The sequence below is a fragment of the Leucopleurus acutus genome, assembly GCF_964270905.1.
Source record: "Leucopleurus acutus genome assembly, chromosome: 3".
Taxonomy (NCBI): Eukaryota; Metazoa; Chordata; class Mammalia; order Artiodactyla; family Delphinidae; genus Leucopleurus; species Leucopleurus acutus.
This window is the reverse complement of record NC_139145.1, coordinates 9,772,830-9,795,779: the sequence shown is the minus strand read 5'-3', so window position 1 is coordinate 9,795,779 and position 22,950 is coordinate 9,772,830. Positions and strand designations below refer to the sequence as shown.

Genomic DNA, 22,950 nt, shown 5'->3' with positions numbered 1-22,950 from the left:
CAGTGTGGGCTGAGGCTGGGGGGACTGCACGCTAGAAAGGACCGCCGCGGGGGGAGGGGGCTGCGCCTGGTGGGGGATTGAGGCGCCTTTGTCTGATGGCGCTGCGGGCTCCGGCAGCCCGGTGAGGGTAGGGGAAGAAGGGGAGGGTGGGGGGCTTAGCACCCTCAGAACAATAGCCGCAGCCTGGCCTCCCCCCACCCCCATGCCGCGTGCTCTGGCCGCGCGAATATGCTCAGTCACTGAGCCGGGGAGGGGGGTGTGTGCGAAGAGAATGGAGGGGCTGGAGGGTCCCTCTTTGGAAGCTGGGATCCTGAGGGGCAGAATGAAAGGGGGGGCTTTTATCACAGCACAACCGCCCCCCAAAGAACACAGCCTCATACGAAAAATAGTGACACATAGCGTCACTCAGGACATGATGTCACACACACATACACACACAACAGCCCTAGTGTCCCAGATACACCCGGGAGCCGCCACGCGTACCCAGCCATATGGTGGCCATAGGTCAGAGGCACACACAGACACACAAGGACACTCGCAGCATCACACAGACAAGTAAGCCCACAGGCACACTGTAGTGTACACTCAGTAAGATGTCACATGCCTGGTGATCCACACACACAATTGTGCCATCTGAAATGCACACAGACACATGTGTGGCAATGACATCCGTGCAATGTCACAATATACGATATCACCTAAGCATGTCATATGTTGTACGACACGGATGATAGAATAACAGACACAGAATCTTGCAGAGTCGGAGACACACACAATATCACAGGTTTTCACTCATTTTCATCCATGTCACACACAGTGGTATGCTCAGACGTGCCCAGTGTCACAGGGTGTTAAACTCACACACAGTAGATGCCACACGGGAACACACATGGTGAATGTCACACTCAGACACAAGGACAGTATCTCATACAGACTCAGATTGCTACACAAAGACAGACACGTAGCAGAAATCATGCATCACGCACACTTTACAGCACACAGTGGCACATCTAGTCATGGACAAGTGGCGTTACACTGTGTCATATAGACACACAAAGCCACAGGTCATGTCACACAAGATAAACCCAAGGACTGTCACACATGATGTCACACTAGGATGCTCCCAGTGCTGAATTCACACACGGGTGCCACACCTGGATACACACAGCGAATGTCACGCAAGGACCCAAAGACACACAGACACTCAGTATCTCCATTAGTATCACGTGGACATGACTCTCGCCCCCTGACTGATACACTGTGCCATGCATGGTCACACATGATCCACACCAGGAGTCTTGCACATACACAACACATACGCATCACCTCCCATACACAGTCCTACCGAAGCCTCCACTGCCTCCTCCTCTGAGCAGTCCTTCGGGAGCACATCCAAGCACACACAGTTGGGAGACAGGTGGGGATCTGAGATGGGAGGGCCGCGGGTTGGGTCCACAAACTCACTGGGCTACGGCCGGGTCCGGTCCCTGCTTCGCCTTCCCCGCAGCTGCCGCACCAGTAACCGGAAAAGTCTCATCCTGACCAGCACTTCGCCCACGCTGCCGCGACCCCACTCCCCACTGCCTGGACACCTGGGTGAGACAGGTGGTGGGTTTGTGGGCCAGACTAGAGGAGGCGTGGTCACAGGCGAGGGGTGTGTCCATGCCACAGGAGTGGTGGTCCAGAGTCTAGACGGAGAGGACCGGGATTGGACAAGGGGCGGAGCCATCCTTGTGTTGGCTTGGCCGGTCCGCAGGGGGACGGGCATTTGTGGGCGGAGGCCCAGGAGGAGCTTGATTGGAAAGGGGATGGAGCAGAAAGGAGGAGCCATACCTAAGGGGCGGGGCCACCCCCGAAAAAGACGGAATCGGCCTGGAGAGGGGGTGGGCTGACTCGGTAGCCAAAACATTTTGAGAGGCAGGACCACAGCTAAGGGGAGCGGTCCGCCCATACGTGGGTGGGATTAGACTAAAGAGGGGACAAGCTGCTGTTTGGAACCCGCTTTGAGGATCAGGAGGTTTGATGGGATTGCCTTCTATCCCAAGCCTGAAGATCCCTCTCTTTCCGCCACAGGTAGCAGTCCCCTGGACAGTCCCCGTAACTTCTCCCCCAACACCCCCGCCCATTTCTCCTTCGCCTCCTCCCGAAGGTGAGTCCCTCTCCCCAGGGCCCCAGAACCCTGGCCATACCCTCCCTACCCACCGTCTGGGCCACCATCTGTTCCCCTTCTAATTGCACCCGAGTCAGGCTTGAGGGACCCGCAGAGTGCCCCAACGTCCTGGCGGGAACAGGCACCCAGTCTTAGGGACGGGACCTATAAGAAGGCGGGGCCAACCACCAGTTCAGAACCAGGGAAGGGGCGGAGCTTCCTTTGCCGCGGAGTGAAAGCGCTTGCGCTATGGGGCCTGGGTCTTAGTCTCCCAAGCCTTGCTCTCCAGGCCAGGCGTTTCCATAGCAACAGGACAGGGAAGCAGGGAGGAAGTGCGCAAGCGCAGACTGCTTGATGCCCATCGAAAGACTTGGTCCTTGACGTGGGGGAGGGCCCCTAGGGCTATTTCTCGAGGGCCCAAGAGGAGAAATCTCAGGTTTCCCTCCAGGGGTCTCTGTGGGTTTCTGGAGTGTCCCTGAGATGAATTTTCTGGGGGGCTTTGTCGAGATTGGGGGAGAAAGAGAGATTCTTTGAATTTTGAGGGGGAATCTTTGAGGAGTCACCAGGGTGTTTGGGTGGGTCTCTTTTTTTTTTGAACTTTATTCATTCTAAAAACGTCTGAACAACTGCTGTGTTCTGGGACCTGGGATATGGGGTGAACCACATCCCTTCTCTATCCTTGGAGTTGAGTTCGGGAGGCAATGCAGGTCACCGCAAAGGCTAGTGAAAGCTGTGGGGTGCGAGTCACAGGAGACTGTGGGGACAGAGGACGGCTCCCTTGGAAGAGTGGGGATTCCCTCCGACCGTGGAATTCAGCTGAGGGCAATAGGGAGCCAGAAAAGGGCTCCAAGATTGGGCCGGATGTGCTTACCTACATGGAGGGTGAGCTGGGAAGCAGGTGAGCTGAGCGAGGTCACTGCCTGGAGAGAGGATTCCAGTGCATGGGAGTGTGTGTACACGTGAGTGTGTAATCTGTGTGCTGATGGGGATGTGTGTGAGTTTGTGAGGCTGTGAATATGGGAGGCAGCCCATGCCTGTTTTTGTATCCATGGGTGTGTATCAGCGTGTGAGAGTGAACGTGTGTGACTGTGTACTTCTAGCGTTGTAAATGTGTGTGTGAATAGCTGAGGAAACATGTACCTCCATGTGTGTCTCCATGTGAATATGTAATTTGTGTGGGAGTGTGAATGAGTGTGTGGCTCTCTGAGAGTTTGAATGTGTGACTGACTGCGTGAGGGTGTCTTCAATGTGTGTCACGTGAATGTGAAAGTCTAGAGTGTGTGGGGGAGTGTGTGTGTATGTCAGAGTGTGTGAGTACCAGGTCTCTGTAAGTATATATGTCTATATGTGAGTGTACGTCTCTTTTTTCATGTATGATTGTGTGTTAGCCTGGAAACATGTGATATTTGGGTCCATGTATGGAACAGTGAATGCATGTGAGTGTCTGTGTTGAAGAGTCATGTGGTGTGAATGTGTGTGACTTTCAGTGTGTGAACTCAACTGTACTAGTAACAGTAATACTAATGGATGTAGCCATGAGAGTGATTGTGTCTATGGGAGCATGCGTGTGTGTGTGTATGAGGAAGGAATATTTCTTCTCTGAAAAGACCCAAGTGATCTTCCTCTGAGAATTTTCTCATGGGGGTCCTCTAGCGGTCATCTTTTGGGGTCCCTCTGGGATGACTTCCTTGAGTGGGCTTTTTTCACTTTGGGGGCTTGTTTGGCATGAGGTTGACAGGAGAGGAGTATAAATGGGAAGGAGCAGAGAAGACTGATCTTTGCTCCAGGTCCCGGGTACCTGGCTGGAAGACTTCCTCTTTACCTCCTTGACTCTGGGGGACTTCAGGAATCTCAGAGTGCAGATATATTCCCCCACGTCCTGCTCTGGCCACGGCCAGTGGTTTCTCTCACACCCTGAGGAATGGGGCTGTCTGGTGGGGCCTGGCGGCCTCTGAGCATGTCGGCTGGGTTCCAGGGCGGACGGACGCCGTTGGTCTCTGGCTTCACTCCCTTCGTCTGGCTATGGCACCAACACGCCCAGCTCCACCGTCTCGGTGAGTGTGGCAGGAGGGGCCGGTGGGTGGGAGCCGCGGGGGGCCGGCTGGACTGGCCTAAATGAGAGCTTTGGGTTTCTCTTGTTCTCCAAGGGTGTCATCTGTCCATCCCTTAGTGAGTTCCAAGTCCCCTCCAAGGTCCTGTTCTCCATCTTCAACATATCTTCTTGGGGGTCCTACTTACCTCGGACTTATTTTAATTATTTTACTTATTTACTTATTTTACTTACTTATTTTACTGACCTCGGATAATGACATTAAGGCTCATGTGTTAAACCAACTGCCCAAGTGTCTGCAGCTGGCCAGGGCCAGGACACACCCCTTTCACCCAGAGCCCACTTGCTGCCCCACTGCAGTACCCAAAGTCTCTCTCTCCATCTGCCCTCTTTTCTACATGTCTCTCTGGTTCGCTCCTCCATACATTGGTATGATGTTCAGCAGACTTTTATCACATGACTGTCACGTGTGTGGGGCTCTACAAGCTGGGCCTGGGCTCAAGGATTCACAAAGCCCTCATGGGAGGAGACAGATCAGTAAGAAGGCATTTATAACTTGGGGTGCTGGGGTGGTCGGAGCTGTGATGGGGGTAGCATAAGGCAAGGGGATGATAACAGAGGGGAGGCACCTGGCTGAGCTGGAGGGAGGGTCAAAGAAGGTTTCCTGGAAGAGGTGGCCTTGAAGCCAAGACAAAGGATCAGCAGGGGGTTGGCAGGTGGAAGAAGGGAGGGAAGGGTGTTTCAGCAAAGGGGAGCAGCATGTGCAAACTCCCAGAGGCAACAGAGAACTTTTCACATTTAGAAAGGTGAAAATAGCCTTGTGTGGCTGGAGCTTTGGGTTGGAAGTGGAGGGATGGAGGTGAGGCAGGCAGCAACCCTCCTCATGCTGGGACTTCTTGGCCAGGATCGTGAGGTGGATTTTATTCTAAATGCAGTGGGAAGCCATAGAAAGGCTGTTTTGCTTTATATTAAATTAAATTAAAAATTCAGTCTGACCTACTGATTCTGTAGGTCATAGATTGTGTGCACTGAAAAGATTAATAGATAATGATGGGTTGGGGAGTTTTAAGCAAGAAAGTGAGTGATATCATGTTGAAAAAGATCATCCTGCCTGCAGAATCAGGTGGCTGTCCTTGTGTTTCTCCACTGATGTCTGTGGGTCTGTGTTTGCCCCAACTGCATGCCAGGCCCTGACTGGGGCCAAACAGAACCAGGCCCTGGAGGAGCAGACAGCAGTAACAAATAAGTCATAAAGATGTACAGTAGTAAGTAATGAGATAAGAAGTCAGCAAGAAGAAACGAGTTGGGGGAAGGAGAGGGAATGATGCGTGTGGTCAGAGGAGGCCTCCCGAAGGGTGACTTTAAAGCAAAGACTTGAAGGAGAAGTGAGCCATAGTAGATGTGTCACAGACAGAGGGAACAGTCAGTGCAAAGGCCCTGAGGCACTAGTGTGCCTGGTTTGTTCAAGGACCATCAAGGAGGCCTGTGCAGCTGAAGCAGAGCAGGTGAGGGGGAGAGTGGGAGGAGGTGATGGCAAGGAGACAGGATCAGATCTTGCAAGACCTTGTGGGCTGTGGGGAGGACTTAGGCATTCACCATGAGTACCGTGGGAGCCATGGAGAGTTCTGAACAGAGGAGGCATGAGACTTGACTCAGGTTTTCACAGGTTCCCTCGGGCCACATTCATGTCTGTGTCACTGTTCTCATCTGTGTCTGTCCCTGCCCCCCCGCCCCCCTCTGTTGCCAGGAATCCCAAGCTGGGCCTTGGGATCCAAGGATCATAAGCCAGGTCCAGATTCTGGCCTTACTCAGTGGCCCGCCAGCCGCGGGGGTCCCAGACCAGGGTCCCGAGCTGTGGGGGAACGTGGTGGCTCTGACCCCGGCCCCGCCCCTCCCCCCAGTCTTCCTGCTCCTCCCAGGAGCGCCTGCACCAGCTGCCCTACCAGCCCACCGTGGACGAGCTCCACTTCCTCTCCAAACACTTCGGCAGCACCGAGAGCATCACGGATGAGGATGGTGGCCGCCGCTCCCCTGCGGTGCGGCCTCGCTCGCGGAGCCTCAGGTGGGCCTGAATCCCCCTCCCCGTCCAAGCTGGTGGGTCTGGGGGCTCATGCCCTGCGAGACGCCTGTCTGCAGTTTTGGAGGAAAGTGGCTGGACGCGATGGGCTTCTCTCTCCGCAGCCCCGGGCGCTCCCCCTCCTCCTACGACAACGAGATCGTGATGATGAACCATGTCTACAAGGAGAGGTTCCCGAAGGTGAGGCGGGGCAGGGGGCGGCTGCAGGGAAGCGGGGCGGCCGGAGCCCTCGCTCGCTTTAGCTCCGCGCGCCCCCTGGCGGCCGGCGCCGCGCCGTGCAGGCTTTGGCAACCACTGCCTCTGGGCTGAGCCCCGCGCCGGCATCCCGGCCCTGCCTCCGTCCCTCCCACAGGCCACCGCGCAGATGGAAGAGAAGCTGCGCGATTTCGCCCGCGCCTACGAACCTGACAGCGTGCTGCCGCTGGCCGACGGCGTGCTCAGCTTCATTCACCACCAGATCATCGAGCTGGCCCGGGACTGCCTGACCAAGTCCCGCGACGGCCTCATCACCACCGTATACTTCTACGAATTGCAGGAAAACCTGGAGAAGCTGCTGCAGGACGTGAGTGCACCAGGAGGCCGGCCACACCTCAGGCTCTGAACCCTCAAATCAGGCTCAATGGCCCCATACTTTCCTTTATCCCACATCCACTCAGGGGACGCCTACCACGGGCCAAGGGGCTAGTGTGGATTGAAGGGTGGAGGAGAAAGACTAAAGCCCCACTCTAGGTCTGATGGAGGAAGCAGGAATTTATATATACACGTATATATTTCACAAAATGCACCTTTTGCCTTTATTTCATCAAAATCAGTATATTGTTATAACCAAGATTTTCACATAATTTGGTCATATTGACAGTAATAATTTAAAAGTTTCTCTTATTTTTTTCACTGTTTTAATTAATTTTATTGGAGTATAGTTGATTTTCAACGTTGTGCTAGTTTCTGCTGTACAGCACAGCGGATCAGTTATACATATACGTATATCCACTCCGTTTTTAGATTCTATTCCCATATACGTCATTACAGAGTATTGAGTAGAGTTCCCTGTGCTATACAGTAGGTTCTTATTAGTTATCTATTTTATACATACAATAGTGTGTATATGTCAATCCCAATCTCCCAATTTATCCCTCCCAACCCCCCAAACAGGAAGCAGGAATTTAACATCCTTCACCTCCTTCAGGTCTTTACTCAAATGCTACCTCTTCAGATGGCATCAGAACTGAGACTAGGATGAGGCAGGTGATTTTTTTCCCCCTTCAGAACATTAATTACTGAAAAAGTTGAAAAAAAAAAGTATGTTAAAACTTAACATTAAGTTTAAATGTTTTACTTATAATTAAACCAAAATTTGTTATAATTTAACTTTCCTGGTTTTAAGGGAAACGAACTAATCAGTAATACTGTTTTCATTAAAATCATTAATCATTTGAAAAACATAAAAACATGTAGAGACGGTCCCACACGTTTCCTTTTGATTCAAGCTCCAGTATGGTTTGGCCCAGCTCTCTGGGATCCTGTCCTTATTTAAATTTTTCTGGGAATTCCCTGGCGGTCCAGTGGTTAGGACTCGGTGCTTTCACTTCCAGGGCCCAGGTTCAATCCCTGGTCAATCCCCGGTCAGAGAACTAAGATCCCACAAGCCTTGCGGCCAAAAAATAAATAAGTTTTGCTTATCATTTTTTTCTGCATTAATTTTGATTTTTCAAATAGTGCATTAAAATATTAGTTATCTTGAAGACAGAGGGTTTTGGTGTCCAAGGTGACTGCCTCATTTGCCTCACCATAGTCCTGACTTTGATAGGCATGATAGATAAATTAATATGTGGCCTGTTTGATAGAAAACAGGAACAGCAGAGTAGAGTAATGGCGATTGAGAGTCCTACCAGTTAGTGGGGTGTGATTTTGGATTGGAGGGGTCAAGGCAGGCCTCCATGAGGAGTTGACAACTGGGCAAAGACCTAAAGGAGGAGAATTAGGAAGCCATGCAAGGATCTGAGAAGAGAGCATGCCAGGCAGAGGGATTTTTAACTCGGCCTGGATTATAGATTATAGATGAATTGAGGGAGTGAAGGTTTTAGGACCATGTTTGCTATAACAATAATGATTATTTTTACCATGTGGCCTGGGCCTCAGTTTACTCATCTGTAAAATGGGACAACAGCAGCAGTATTGTCAGTTCCTGTGGGGATGGGAGAGAAGCCTGGCTCAGGAAAGGCACCTGTGAACCACACCCCCACTATGCCCCGCACCTCAGGCCTATGAACGTTCCGAGAGCTTGGAGGTGGCCTTTGTCACTCAGCTGGTGAAGAAGCTGCTCATTATCATTTCACGCCCAGCGAGGCTGCTGGAGTGCCTGGTAAGGGGGCTGGGCATGGGCGGGGGCAGTTGGTGGGGGACTGGGGAGGGGTTGGCTGGGACACCTTGGAGTTCACCCTGAGCGCACCCTGCCTTGCCTCAGGAATTCAACCCTGAGGAGTTCTACCACTTGCTGGAGGCAGCCGAGGGCCATGCGAAGGAGGGCCACCTTGTCAAGACGGACATCCCCCGCTACATCATCCGCCAGCTGGGCCTCACCCGTGACCCCTTTCCAGGTGCTGGCTGCTGGCTGCAGGGGACTGTGGGTGAACCAGCTGGGACCCCAGTCTCCACTCACTCTCATTCCCTTCCTAGATGTGGTACACCTGGAGGAACAGGACAGTGGCGGCTCTAACACACCTGAGCAGGACGACCTCTCTGAGGTAAGGCCAGGTGGCCCAGCAGGCAACACTCTGGTATGGCCCGACTGGTCGGGGCTCACCTCCTGGCTCTTTGTCCTCAGGCTGGGTGGACCTCTTGGTCCCCACTCTGAGCCTCAGTTTCCCCAACTCTAAAATGGGTTAATAATAGCTCTTCCTCCGTAGGCTTTTTTCTTTTCCTGGTAAAATACACATAACATTGTTATTTACTACATTCACAATGTTATGTGGCCATTACCTCTGTCTAGTTCCTGAACATTTTCATCATCCCGAAAGGAAACCTTGTGCCCATTACGCAGTTTCTCCCCATCCTCCCTCCCCCACAGCCCCTGGCAACCACTGATCTGCTTTCCAGATCTTTCTGTCTCTATGGATTTGCTGAATCTGGATATTTCATATAAATGGAATCATTCACTCTGTGGCCTTTGGTGTCTGGCATAATGTTTTCAAGGCTTATCCCTGCTGTAGCATAAATCAGTACTTCATTCCTTTTCATGGCTGAATAAAATAGGCCACATTTGGTTTATCCATCGTTCATCAATGGACATTTAGGTTGTTTCCATCTTTTAGCTATTGTGTGAACAGTGCTGCTATGAACATTTGTGTACAAGTATTTGTTGGAACAAATGTTTCAGTTCTTTTAGGTACATACCTAGGAGTGGAATTGCTGGGTCACATGGTAATTCTATTTTTAATTTCTTGAGGAACACTGCATGGAGTTTTGAGTGGGTTGAGTGTCTCTGTGTGTTAACAGCTCAGCATAGTAAAAATTACTATAATTCTACCCCCCAGGCCAACCACACTTGGTAGATGTTCCACATATCTGGTGGAGATTGCCCACCGTAATGGTCATGCATGTGTTTTCTCTGAGCTGTCTAGTGTTTTCAAAAATGTGAAACAAACTATAGAAATCAGAAGATTAAAATTAGAATCTGGGTTTGTGCCTTTTTGAAAAATTAGAAGTTCTGACAATACTGTGATGGAACCAGCTGACACTGAGTGGGGGCTGGCCTATGATATGGGGTATCCACACCCCAGCCACCCATGGCTCTCACCTGGTATGCCTGGCCCATGAAGGCATTTGAATTTGTGACTTTTGTTTCAAATTGTGTCTATGAATTCACACATACATACACACACATCTGTCATATATATATATATATATATGTATATATATATATATATGAATCTCATTATACATGCCATTTGTTTAATTTTTTGAATAGGTAATGGAATGACATCACTCAAAAGTCTAAAACTCTAAAAAGGTATTTATCTTTAACTGTTATTTGTAGGATCCTATGTAATTCCATTCAATCAAACTTGTGAACTGAGTGATTCAAATCTTCCATCTTCCTATTCATCTTTTTTTTTGCCGGATTGATCTGATAGTTTCTGAGAGCCATGTATTAAATTCTTGTTCTGAGTAATTTCTCTTTGTAATTCTGTCAATGTTTGTGTCAGACTCTTTTGGGCTACATTTTTAGGAGTGTAGAGTTCAATATTTTTATATCTCATAGATCTTTTTGTGAAATATTTATGTAATAAATCTCTTGTCCCTAAGAAAAATAAATATTATTTTTTAAAAAGACATACAGTGAGGGCTTCCCTGGTGGCGCAGTGGTTGAGAGTCCGCCTGCCGATGCAGGGGACACGGGTTCGTGCCCCGGTCCGGGAAGATCCCACATGCCGCGGAGCGGCTGGGCCCATGAGCCATGGCCGCTGAGCCTGCGCGTCCGGAGCCTGTGCTCCGCGGTGGGAGAGGCCACAACAGTGAGAGGCCCGCGTACCGCAAAAAAATAAATAAATAAAATAAAAAAATAAAAAATAAAAAAATAATAAAAAAAATAAAAAGACATACAGTGAAAAATCTTATACCCATTCTTGTCCCCCATATCCCTATCACCTCAAATATGATTATATTTTGTCCCCTTTTTTACACAAAAGCATACAGTAATATTGTTCCTTATCCCCCTCCCCATTTAACAAAATACTTTGGAGAACTTTCTAATAAGTGTACAGAGATATTCCTCATTTTTAAAATGTACAGGACTTCCCTGGCGGTCCAGTGGTTAAGACTCCATGCTTCTACTGCAGGGGGCACGGGTTCGATCCCTGGTCAGGGAACTAAGATCCTGCATGTGGCGCAATGCAGCCAAAAACAAAACAAAACAAAACAAAACAAAACAACGGTACAATATTCCTTTAGATTATATCCCCTCGTGTGTTTATTTAACCAATTTCCTGTGTATGGATTGTTTCCAGTCTTGCAATGAGCAGGATAGTACATAGGTCATTTTTCACATGTGCAAGCATATTTGTAGCATGAATTCAAAAGTGAAATTGCTGGATTAAAGGGAACATGCATTTGTAATTCTGATATACACCCAGGTACCTTTCATGGGGGCTGTACCAATTTATACTCCCAACAGCAAGGTATAAAAGTATCTGTTTCCCCACAGCTTTGCCTACAGAGTGTCAGCTTTTTGGATTTTTTTTTTTTTTTTGGCCAATCTTCTGAGTGCAAAATGGTATCTTGGCATAGTTTTAGTTTGCCTTTTTGTGGTTATATGTGAGGTTTAACATTTTTTTCACATGGTTAAGAGCTCTAATTCACATATCTTGCCTATTTTTTCTCTTCAATTGTTAGTTTATTTGTTGATGTCTGAGAGCTCTTTATATATTAGAGTGATTAGCCATTTTGTAGGTTTCTTTCCTAATGGAGAGAAGTTAGTTATCAGTATATGGCTTCAGGGTCAGCCAGTCTTGGGTTCACGTCTTGACTCTGTTACTCCCTCACTGTGGCACTTGGATGAAGGACACACCCACCCCCTCTGTGCCTCAGTTTCCCCATATGTTAGGTGGAATAACAAGAGTGCCAGTCTCATGATGATGATGGGGTGGTCTCCATCTTCCCCCTGCAGGGCCGAAGCAGCAAGGCTAAGAAACCACCTGGAGAGAATGACTTTGAGACCATCAAGCTCATAAGCAATGGTGCCTACGGGTGAGCCACCCGGGGCTCTGGCGGGGGGAGGGTGGCGGAGGCCGGGTGTCTCGGAGGTGATGGCCGGTCCTCGCTCTCTCCCCCTGCAGCGCCGTCTACCTGGTGCGGCACCGGGAAACGAGGCAGCGCTTCGCGATGAAGAAGATCAACAAGCAGAACCTGATCCTGCGCAACCAGATCCAGCAGGCCTTCGTGGAGCGCGACATCCTCACCTTCGCTGAGAACCCCTTTGTGGTCGGCATGTTCTGCTCCTTTGAGACCCGGCGCCACCTCTGCATGGTCATGGAATATGTGGAAGGTGTGGCTGCCTGCAGGGCTGCAGGGAAGATGAGGGGATGCTCGCTAGTCAGGGCTGCTGGGGGTGGCCTGCCTGAGTCCCAGTCACCAAATTAACTACCCACCTGTATGTTTATCCAACCATTTATCCATCCAGTCACTGATCATCCATTCCATCTGTTTATTTATATCCAGCCATCTATTGATTTATCTTCATGTCTCTCAATATAGATACATCCATCCAATTATCCACCCTTCCTTCATTTCATCTATTCATTTGCTAACCCATCTGTTTTTCTATCCATATATCTATGTGCCATCTCTCCATCCATCCATCCATTTGATTATCCGTCTGTTTGTCCATCCATATTTCTGTTTATCCATTACATTGTTATTTATTTTATTCAAGTATAGTTGATTTACAATATTATATTACATCTTTTTTTTTTTTTTTTTTTGTGGTACGTGGGCCTCTCACTGTTGTGGCCTCTTCCCTTGCGGAGCACAGGCCCCGGACGCGCAGGCCCAGCAGCCATGGCTCACGGGCCTAGCCGCTCCGCGGCATGTGGGATCCTCCCAGACCAGGGCACGAACCCGTGTCCCCTGCATTGGCAGGCGGACTCCCAACCACCGCGCCACCAGGGAAGCCCTACATCTATTTTTTAAAATTAATAGACTTCACTTTTTAGAGCAGTTTTAGGTTTATAGAAAAATTGATTGGAAAGTACTGAGAGTTCCCACATACTCGCTTCCCCCTCCCCCCAGTTTCCCGTGTTATTTACATCTTGTATTAGTATGATACATTGGTTACAATTGATGAACAAATATTGATACATAATTATTAACTAAAGTCCGTAATTTATATTAGGGTTCATTGCTTGTATTGTACATCTGTTTTCCATCAATCCATCTTTTTCTATATCTAGACATTCATTCATCTATCTATTTATTCACCTAACTACTTACCATCCATCTCTCCACCAATACCTATTTACCTATTTATTAATCCATCGGCTATCCATCCCTCTTTCCATCCATCCATTTACTGTTCTTAGTTTTATTCATTCATCCAAACCTCCATTCTAGTAGCTATCTCATTTTCTCTAGCAAGCTATTTAAATCCATCTATTCATCCACAATTCATCCATCAATTTATCTGTTCATTTACCATCCATCCAATCATCCAACCACCAATGTATAGGTTTTTCATCTGTTTATCCATCCCCAGTATTAATCCATCTATCATCCAAACAGACATGTATTATGGTTATTAGGACACACACATGATCTCACAGGGATACAACTGTGCCACTTCCGAGCCTTAATTGAGCATTCAGTCACTCAACAGGTGTCCCCTCATCATCTCCCTCATGCCACATGCTGTGCTGGGCACTGTTGGATACCCAGACAGACACACTTTCCCCTCATGTAGGTAACATTCAAGTCTGTATAAACATACAATAAACAAGAAAAATAAGCCAAAAGAGACAAGGTTGTTTCATATAGTGAGGTTGGCAACAAGGGATATAAGGCTCAGGAAGACCATGGCCACATGGGCACTTTATTCTCTGCATAAGTGTGTGTCAGGATTATCTGGTGCCCAAATTCAGATTCCCTGGCAGTCCAGTGGTTAGGACTCCATGCTTCCACTGCAGAGGGCACGGCTTCAAGTCTGATTCATCAGTTTCTGACATAGATAAATCTGGCTCAAGAGAAAAAAAAGGAAAGAAAGAAATTTATTGATTTGTGATAGAAACAATCCATGTCACCTTCAGGAATGGCTGTATCTAGGTGCTCAAATCGTGTCATTAGTAATCGCTCCATATTTTGGCTCTGTGGACTTCCCTTTAAACAGGCCCTGATATAGTGAGGTTACTATCCAACAGATTCCGGTTTACATTCTACGGGCTTAGTAATCTTTGTGAAAAAATAGGGAAAAGTCATTGGCGCAACTTGGGTTACATGCTGACCCAGCTGTTAAACCTGGAAGGAAATCTGGCCCTTGTAAGAAAAAGGAGAAATGGACACCGAAGGAGACTGAAATATGAATGCTGTTTGCAGTAAATCTGATGGGGGCAAGTAATTTATATATTAAGTCCCCGGACCCTCAAGTTTCAGACTCCAGATCAAGGGCCTAAACTCAGTAGATAAGCAGGCAGCCTTGGCCCAAACCAAACCTTACCTCCACCATCAACTCCCTGCATGACCCAACATCTCTCTGAGTCTCAGTCCCCTCCTGGGTAAAATCAGCTGATTATACTGACATTGGAGGATGGCTAAGAGGACAAGAGAAGCCTGGTAGAGGGCAGTCCCTGTGCAAGCTGGGGAGAGGGAGACACCTATCGAAGCCTCAGTTTTCCTTAGCTATAAAATTGGGGCAATGTGAGAGGGGGACTCGGTACTACGGTGCATGTTGAGTGCTCAGCTCTGAGCCAGGGGTACCTCCCTCTTCACGTGGGCCTACTCCTTCACCCCCAGGGGGGGACTGCGCCACCCTATTGAAGAACATTGGGGCGCTACCTGTGGAGATGGCCCGCATGTACTTCGCTGAGACAGTGCTGGCGCTCGAGTACTTGCACAACTATGGCATCGTGCACCGCGACCTTAAGCCTGACAAGTGAGCCTTGACCTTTCCCATCACTCCTTCCCTGTCCCTCGGGAGGCCCTGGCATGGAAGGGCCAGGAGGAAAGTGGATGGTCCTCGCCTCTAAGACCTCAGTTTGTTTCTGCAGCCTCCTTATCACCTCCATGGGGCACATCAAGCTTACGGATTTTGGCCTCTCCAAGATGGGGCTTATGAGCCTAACCACCAACCTATATGAGGGCCACATTGAGAAGGACGCCCGGGAGTTCCTGGACAAACAGGTGTGTGTGCGGGAGTGGGGGTCACTTCGGGTGGAGTGACCCGGCAGGACTGTGGGGCCTAGGGCCTGGCGGGGGGCACTGCTCCCCCGGGAGGCCCCTCCTGTGGCCAGGGCGTGGGCTGACGTCCTGCCCCCAGGTGTGTGGGACCCCAGAGTACATCGCACCCGAGGTCATCCTGCGCCAGGGCTATGGCAAACCGGTGGACTGGTGGGCCATGGGCATCATTCTCTACGAGTTCCTGGTGGGCTGCGTGCCCTTCTTTGGAGACACACCTGAAGAGCTCTTTGGACAGGTCATCAGTGGTGCGTGCCTCCGCGGTGGGCAGGCAGGGGGCACGGAAACATGGGCTGGCCCAGGGCCTCATGGACTCCAAAAGCGAACCCCAGCCCTACACCTTGCTCTGCAGATGACATCCTGTGGCCCGAGGGGGACGAGGCCCTGCCCACGGATGCCCAGCACCTGATATCCAGCCTCCTGCAGACCAACCCCTTGGGCCGGCTAGGGGCAGGTAAGGGGTCGCAGAGCTGGGGGGGTCTGTTGTCCGGGAGCAGGGCTCCAAGTGCCGTGTCCCTGGGCCAGAAAATGGGTGGGGAGCTGGGCTGCTTGGCTGGCCATAGCTGTCGCAAGAATTCCCTCCCCTACACCCTCCACCCCTTCCTCCCCAGGCGGTGCCTTTGAGGTGAAGCAGCACAGTTTCTTTCGAGACTTGGATTGGACAGGGCTGCTGAGGCAGAAGGCCGAGTTCATCCCCCACCTGGAGTCCGAGGATGACACCAGCTACTTTGACAGTGAGCGGGGACGGGGTGTGGGATCCTTTGAGGGGGCACTTGCATATGGCCTGGGCTGGGACGCGGCTGGGTAGGAGACTAGCCCCTTAGACGAGAGGAGAGGGCTGAAGTTGTGTCGGGAGCGGGGCTTGGCATAGGGGCGGGGCTCAGTCTGAGAAGAAGGTAAGAAAGGAAGCTGGGGTAAGGGTGGGGCCTGGACAGGAGTAAGTTCTAAAACTGGGACTGGACCTAGGTTACGAGGCGGTGCTAGGACGCGGCCCGAGGCAAGAGCCTGGGCTGGCAGAGGCGGAGCCAGGGTGGAGAGCGCCTTCGGTGCAATCTGGGGATGTGGCCTCTGTGGAGGCGGGGCTAGACGAAGCCTCAGAGAGTGGGACGGGGACCCAGCGAGGGGGCAGGACCTAAATCTGATCCGAGAAAGGGGCAGGGGTGTGGCCGGGCCTGCAGGACCCGAACCTGGCTCCGGTGGGGGTGTGATTTGAGGAGTGGACCCATGCCCGCGGTCACGACCCACACCTCCACTCCAGCCCGCTCAGACAGGTATCACCATGTGAACTCGTATGACGAGGATGACACGACGGAGGAGGAGCCCGTGGAGATCCGCCAGTTCTCCTCCTGCTCCCCGCGCTTCAGCAAGGTGAGGCCAGGCGGGGATAGGGGTGGGGTGAGACCGTCGGGAGGGGGGACCTGTGTTTAAGTACGGGATGGAGGTGGGCCTGAAGTGGCCAGGGGCTGAGGAAGCTATGGGGAGCAGGGTCCAGGCCCAAGGTCTCAGACTAGAGAAGTTACTGAGGCGGTGAGGATCGGGGAGTGATGAGGCTTGGGCGGGGGCGGTGGGGGGACATCCTCGCTGGATGTCTTGGAACCGACCTTTGGCATCGAGTGGAATCTAACGGGAGCCTGGAGAGTTGTGGAAATGAGGACCCACAGTGGGGCGGGGCTAGATCTGGAAGGGGCGGGGTCAGGGCCTGGGGATGGAGGGGGCTGGGCCAGGCCTTGGCGAGGCTGGGCAACGTCTCGCTTTTAGGAACAGCACGTAGCGGGGGGTGCAGGACCTGCCTAGGGCGAAGGCACACATAACTGGGCGGGGCCTGGAGAGGCGGGGCAGGAAGGAGAGCAGATTCTTTAGGGCTTGGGCAGGGCAGGGTCTAGAATAGGTCGGAGCCTAATTTTGTGGGGTGGGGCCAGAACTGAAGAACTGTAGGTGGTCGGGATCGGCCCAGAATTGGGGGGCTGGGACCCCGGCTTTACTGGGGCGGAGCGTAGTTTGGCCGGGTCCAGTAGCGGGAATTCGATTGGTTCGGGAGGGAAGGCGGGACCTGGGGGCTGGACTTGCCTCCATCACCACTCATCCGTCCTTGAAGGTGTATAGCAGTATGGAGCAGCTGGCGCAGCACGAGCCCAAGACCCCCGTGGCAGCAGCGGGGACCAACAAGCGGGAGCCGAGCGCCAAGGGCCCAGAGGAGAAGGTGGCCGGCAAGCGGGAAGGCCTAGGTGGCCTGACCCTGCGCGAGAAGACCTGGAGAGGGGGCTCCCCGGAGATGTGAGCAGGGGCAGGATTTGGGGTTTGGGTCCTTTTGGGTCCTTTTGGACCCGAAGGGGCGTAACTCCTCTGACCACGCCCCCTTTGCGCAGCAAGCGCTTCTCGGCGTCCGAGGCCAGCTTCCTGGAGGGGGAGGCCAGCCCTCCGCTGGGCGCGCGCCGCCGTTTCTCGGCGCTGCTGGAGCCCAGCCGCTTCAGCGCCCCCCAAGAGGACGAAGATGAGGCCCGGCTGCGCAGGTCTGCTCGGCCCAGCTCCGACCCCCCAGGATCGCTGGATGCGCGGGCCCCCAAGGAGGCAGCTCAAGGGGATGGCACCCCCAGCGCCGGGGACCCGGAGGCCAGTGAGTGCCCCTTCCTGCCGCCTTCCCCAATTCCTCAGGGGTCATATATGAGCGTTCAATGAGCCTGTACTGTTTATGCAAGTTCTCGTGTACTCTTCACACTCCAATCTGGGATTCTCATCAATATGAGGAAGACCCGTTTTCCATGGTCAGTCAACAAACGTATCTGAGCACTCCTCTGAGTCAGGAGCTGTTCGTGAGGCATGTTACCTGCTCCCATGAAATTCACAATCCAGCAAGGGAGAGAAGTGGGAAGCGCATTCCAGGCAGAGGGAACAGCGTGCAAGAAGTTTATAACCTTGGAGTGACCCCTAACCCACCTGCTCTGTTGCAGCCGACCGCCCACGCCCAGGCGACCTCTGCCCATCCTCGAAGGATGGGGACCCATCAGGCCTGAGAGCCACCAATGACCTTGTTCTGCGCCGGGCGCGGCACCAGCAGCTGTCAGGAGACCCGGTGGTAGAGAAGCGGCCTTCTCGAACCGGGGGCAAAGTCATCAAGTCAGCCTCGGCCACTGCCTTGTCTGTCATGATCCCTGCAGGTGACACTGGGCCCCGCCTGGCAGGGGAGGGGCTGCCCCCATTGGTGCCAGGTGCATTTTCCTTGTCCACAGTGACTGGCTCTGGGATGAGCCAGTGAGAGCTCTGGGACTTTGACTTGGGAGGAGGGAGGAGCGGACACAGGGAGACCTGTGTCTGTTGGCTTTGACCTCTGACCATGGGTCTGTGTCTGCAGTGGACCCCCATGGAAGCTCACCCTTGGCCAGCCCCATGTCCCCACGATCTCTCTCCTCCAACCCGTCCTCACGGGACTCCTCACCGAGTCGGGACTACTCGCCAGCTGTCAGTGGGCTTCGCTCCCCCATCACCATCCAACGCTCGGGCAAGAAGTATGGCTTCACACTGCGTGCTATCCGCGTCTACATGGGTGACTCAGATGTCTACAGTGTACACCACATTGTCTGGGTGAGCACTAATGGGCGGAGCCTGTGTTCCACGGTGGGGGTGGGGAGAGAGACACCCCCCCCTCCCCAGGGGTGAGGGACAGCTCAAACTCTGGAACCAGGCAACCTGGATGGCCTCTGGATGACCCTCCAGGCAACCTGGATGGCCTCCTCTGTGACCCTCCAGGCAACCTGGATGACCTCTGGATGACCCTCCAGGCAACCTGGATGGCCTCCTCTGTGACCCTCCAGGCAACCTGGATGGCCTCCTCTGTGACCCTCCAGGCAACCTGGATGGCCTCTGGATGACCCTCCAGGCAACCTGGATGGCCTCTGGATGACCCTCCAGGCAACCTGGATGGCCTCCTCTGTGACCCTCCAGGCAACCTGGATGGCCTCTGGATGACCCTCCAGGCAACCTGGATGGCCTCTGGATGACCCTCCAGGCAACCTGGATGGCCTCCTCTGTGACCCTCCAGGCAACCTGGATGGCCTCTGGATGACCCTCCAGGCAACCTGGATGGCCTCCTTTGTGACCCTCCAGGCAACCTGGATGGCCTCTGGATGACCCTCCAGGCAACCTGGATGACCTCTGGATGACCCTCCAGGCAACCTGGATGGCCTCCTCTGTGACCCTCCAGGCAACCTGGATGGCCTCCTCTGTGACCCTCCAGGCAACCTGGATGGCCTCCTCTGTGACCCTCCAGGCAACCTGGATGGCCTCTGGATGACCCTCCAGGCAACCTGGATGGCCTCTGGATGACCCTCCAGGCAACCTGGATGGCCTCTGGATGACCCTCCAGGCAACCTGGATGGCCTCCTCTGTGACCCTCCAGGCAACCTGGATGGCCTCTGGATGACCCTCCAGGCAACCTGGATGGCCTCCTCTGTGACCCTCCAGGCAACCTGGATGGCCTCTGGATGACCCTCCAGGCAACCTGGATGGCCTCCTCTGTGACCCTCCAGGCAACCTGGATGGCCTCCTCTGTGACCCTCCAGGCAACCTGGATGGCCTCTGGATGACCCTCCAGGCAACCTGGATGGCCTCCTCTGTGACCCTCCAGGCAACCTGGATGGCCTCTGGATGACCCTCCAGGCAACCTGGATGGCCTCTGGATGACCCTCCAGGCAACCTGGATGGCCTCCTCTGTGACCCTCCAGGCAACCTGGATGGCCTCTGGATGACCCTCCAGGCAACCTGGATGGCCTCCTCTGTGACCCTCCTCTGTAACTTTTCCTTTCTGACTCTCAGTTTCTTCATTTGTAAACTGGGGAGAATCACTGTTATTTCATAAACTGTTATGAAGATGACCGTGCCTGCAGAGCTAGGTGTCTGGCACATAAGCTTAGGGAGCTTTCCTTGTTACCAAGCCTGTTAATTCTGCTCCTGTGGGGTTCCCTATCCCCAGCACGTGGAGGAGGGGGGCCCAGCCCAGGAGGCAGGGCTCTGTGCCGGGGACCTCATCACCCACGTGAATGGGGAGCCTGTGCATGGCATGGTGCATCCTGAGGTCGTCGAGCTGATCCTTAAGGTGAGTCCATGGGAGAGCGCCAACTGTCTTGGGGTGAGGGTGGGGCAAAGGGTGGAGGAGATCCCGGGGAGTTGGAGTTGCCAGAGCAGCTTCCAGCAGAGAACTTTTCCCCTTTCTTTCCCCAGAGTGGCAACAAAGTAGCCGTGACCACCACACCCTTCGAAAATACCTCCATCCGCATCGGCCCTGCGCGGCGCAGCAGCTACAAGGCCAAAATGGCTCGGAGGAACAAGCGGCCCTCTGCCAAGGAGGGCCAGGAGAGGTGGGTGAGGCCAAGTGCAGTGGGAGGGGCTATAAACAGCAGGCCCCTGGAACACTCCAGTTTATGAGCGATGGCCAGGGCTTACGTGGGAGAGGCATAGGTGAGGACAGGAGAAGGGACATTCACAGGAAAGGTGGCCGGGGCCACCAAGTGAAGAGCAAAACCAAGACAACAGAGAAGGGGGGGCTGGGAAAGCGGGAGGAGTCAGGAAAGGAGGATGTACCAAGCTCCTAGGCTGAAGGAAAGGCACTGTGGGAGCAGAGCTGAGCCAGCAGATGTGGACTAAGAGGGTGCCGTCCAGGAGATGATTCTGCCTTGCTGGATGTATTGTATTTAGGCGACTGAGAGGGGCCGGGAGAAGAGATTTCTCTCTGGGATGAGTATGCCAGGCCAGTAGAAATAATTTCTTCCCTTATATGTAGGAGGAACTAGGAGAGGTGGGTGGAGCCAGGAGAGTTTTCTGTTTTGATCAGTGGGTTTGACCTGGACAAGGAGTGAGTGGGGATTTGAGATAAGCCTGGCTGAGTCCAGTGAATTTTTTCCCACTCTGACAGATGGGTTTAGTTGGAGAGGGAGGGGCTAGACAGGTGGACGCGGCCAGAAAAGGTTGGTTCTGTTTTGATGGGTGTTTCCAGCTTGGACTGTGAGTGCAGAAAGGAATGGGTAGACCTGAGGTGGGAGGAGCCAAGTGGGACGGAGCTAAAGGAAGTTCTTCGGTCTGGAACTGGGTGGTAGCTGAAGAGGGAGGGGTCAGAAAGGGTGGGTGGTTCCAGGAGGTACCTTGAAGTCCTGAAGTGGGAGGAGCCGGGAGCTCTGGAGTCTGGTCTAGGGAAGGTGGTCCCCTCCTTGTCCTCCAGCAAGAAGCGTAGCTCCCTCTTCCGCAAGATAACGAAGCAGTCGAACCTGCTGCACACTAGCCGCTCTCTGTCGTCGTTGAACCGTTCGCTGTCGTCCAGTGACAGCCTCCCGGGCTCGCCCACGCACGGACTGCCGGCGCGCTCGCCCACCCACAGCTACCGCTCCACGCCTGACTCCGCCTACCTAGGTAGGCCCTGAGCCTGCGCGGGGGCCGAGCTGCGCGCGGTGGCGGGTCGGTGCCCTGGCGGCGCCCGCGGCGCTCATCGTCCTCTCTCGCCCGTCCACAGGCGCCTCGTCCCAGAGCAGCTCGCCGGCCTCGAGCACGCCCAACTCGCCAGCGTCGTCGGCCTCGCACCACATCCGGCCCAGCACGCTGCACGGCCTGTCGCCGAAGCTGCACCGCCAGTACCGCTCTGCGCGCTGCAAGTCGGCCGGCAACATCCCGCTGTCGCCGCTAGCGCACACGCCGTCCCCGACACAGGCGTCGCCGCCGCCGCTGCCGGGCCACACGGTGGGCAGCTCTCACACGACGCAGAGCTTTCCGGCCAAGCTGCACTCGTCGCCGCCAGTGGTGCGCCCGCGCCCTAAGAGTGCCGAGCCCCCGCGCTCGCCACTCCTCAAACGCGTGCAATCGGCGGAGAAGCTGGGAGCCTCGCTGGGCGCCGACAAGAAGGGCGCGCTGCGCAAACACAGCCTCGAGGTGGGCCACCCGGATTTCCGCAAGGACTTCCACGGCGAGCTAGCGCTGCATAGCCTCGCCGAGTCGGACGGCGAGACGCCCCCTGTCGAGGGTCCCGGCGCGACCCGGCAGGTCGCCGTCCGCCGCCTGGGCCGCCAGGAGTCGCCCCTGAGCCTGGGCGCGGACCCGCTGCTGCCGGCTTCGAGTAAAGAGAAAGAGTCCCCGGGTGGCGCCGAGGCCTGCACTCCGCCCCGCGCGACGACCCCCGGGGGCCGGACCCTGGAGCGGGACGCCAGCGGCACGCGACACCAGAGCGTGCAGACAGAGGACGGCGCGGGCGGGGCGGCCAGGTCCGTGGCCAAGGCGGCGCTGAGCCCGGTGCAGGAACACGAGACGGGCCGGCGCAGCAGCTCTGGCGAAGCAGGCACGCCCCCGGTGCCCATTGTCGTAGAGCCTCTGCGGTCTGGGGCCAAGGCTGAGGTGCCACAACTCCCAAGTGTGGACTCCAAGGGGTTGCAGGAATCTGCACCCCTGGCACCTCCCGCACCTGAGGCCCCGCGGGGCCGGGAGCGCTGGGTGCTGGAGGTGGTGGAGGAGCGGACCACGCTGAGCGGGCCTCGTTCCAAACCTGCCTCTCCCAAGCTCTCCCCAGAGCCCCAGACCCCCTCCCAAGCCCTAACAAAGAATGTACCCAGCAGCGCAGGGCCCCCAGCCCCACCTGCTTCCCTCCTGGTCCCCACCACCAAGCCTGAGGTGGCGCTGTCTTCCCGGTGCCCTGCTGAAGCTGTGCCCCCAGCAGCCCCGACCAAAAAAGGGGCGCCCTGCCCCATGCCTCCGGGCCCATAG

General features: G+C 53.9%; 2 protein-coding genes across 2 annotated transcripts in view; one reads left to right on the top strand and one right to left on the bottom strand.

The window, feature by feature from the left end:
• The window catches only part of RTBDN (retbindin), a gene marked incomplete at both ends in the record, with an annotated part of 11,921 nt that extends 10,384 nt beyond the window's left edge, over positions 1 to 1,537 (bottom strand). Inside the window, 2 exon segments of the mRNA XM_082834947.1 lie at positions 1,465 to 1,489; positions 1,491 to 1,537. Coding sequence (XP_082691073.1) covers positions 1,465 to 1,489; positions 1,491 to 1,537 — 72 coding nt within the window.
• The window catches only part of MAST1 (microtubule associated serine/threonine kinase 1), a gene marked incomplete at both ends in the record, with an annotated part of 23,189 nt that extends 239 nt beyond the window's left edge, over positions 1 to 22,950 (top strand). The window contains 25 exons of the mRNA XM_082834917.1: positions 1,508 to 1,596; positions 2,074 to 2,149; positions 4,125 to 4,203; positions 6,101 to 6,261; positions 6,381 to 6,456; positions 6,629 to 6,838; positions 8,537 to 8,638; positions 8,741 to 8,873; positions 8,953 to 9,020; positions 11,942 to 12,021; positions 12,111 to 12,319; positions 14,776 to 14,914; positions 15,030 to 15,162; positions 15,299 to 15,464; positions 15,569 to 15,670; positions 15,828 to 15,950; positions 16,475 to 16,584; positions 17,312 to 17,490; positions 17,583 to 17,830; positions 18,165 to 18,371; positions 18,566 to 18,795; positions 20,183 to 20,305; positions 20,431 to 20,567; positions 21,425 to 21,612; positions 21,713 to 22,950. Of these exons, the coding sequence (XP_082691043.1) occupies positions 1,508 to 1,596; positions 2,074 to 2,149; positions 4,125 to 4,203; positions 6,101 to 6,261; positions 6,381 to 6,456; positions 6,629 to 6,838; positions 8,537 to 8,638; positions 8,741 to 8,873; positions 8,953 to 9,020; positions 11,942 to 12,021; positions 12,111 to 12,319; positions 14,776 to 14,914; positions 15,030 to 15,162; positions 15,299 to 15,464; positions 15,569 to 15,670; positions 15,828 to 15,950; positions 16,475 to 16,584; positions 17,312 to 17,490; positions 17,583 to 17,830; positions 18,165 to 18,371; positions 18,566 to 18,795; positions 20,183 to 20,305; positions 20,431 to 20,567; positions 21,425 to 21,612; positions 21,713 to 22,950 (4,606 nt within the window). The remainder of the gene's footprint in view (positions 1 to 1,507; positions 1,597 to 2,073; positions 2,150 to 4,124; positions 4,204 to 6,100; positions 6,262 to 6,380; positions 6,457 to 6,628; positions 6,839 to 8,536; positions 8,639 to 8,740; positions 8,874 to 8,952; positions 9,021 to 11,941; positions 12,022 to 12,110; positions 12,320 to 14,775; positions 14,915 to 15,029; positions 15,163 to 15,298; positions 15,465 to 15,568; positions 15,671 to 15,827; positions 15,951 to 16,474; positions 16,585 to 17,311; positions 17,491 to 17,582; positions 17,831 to 18,164; positions 18,372 to 18,565; positions 18,796 to 20,182; positions 20,306 to 20,430; positions 20,568 to 21,424; positions 21,613 to 21,712) is intronic.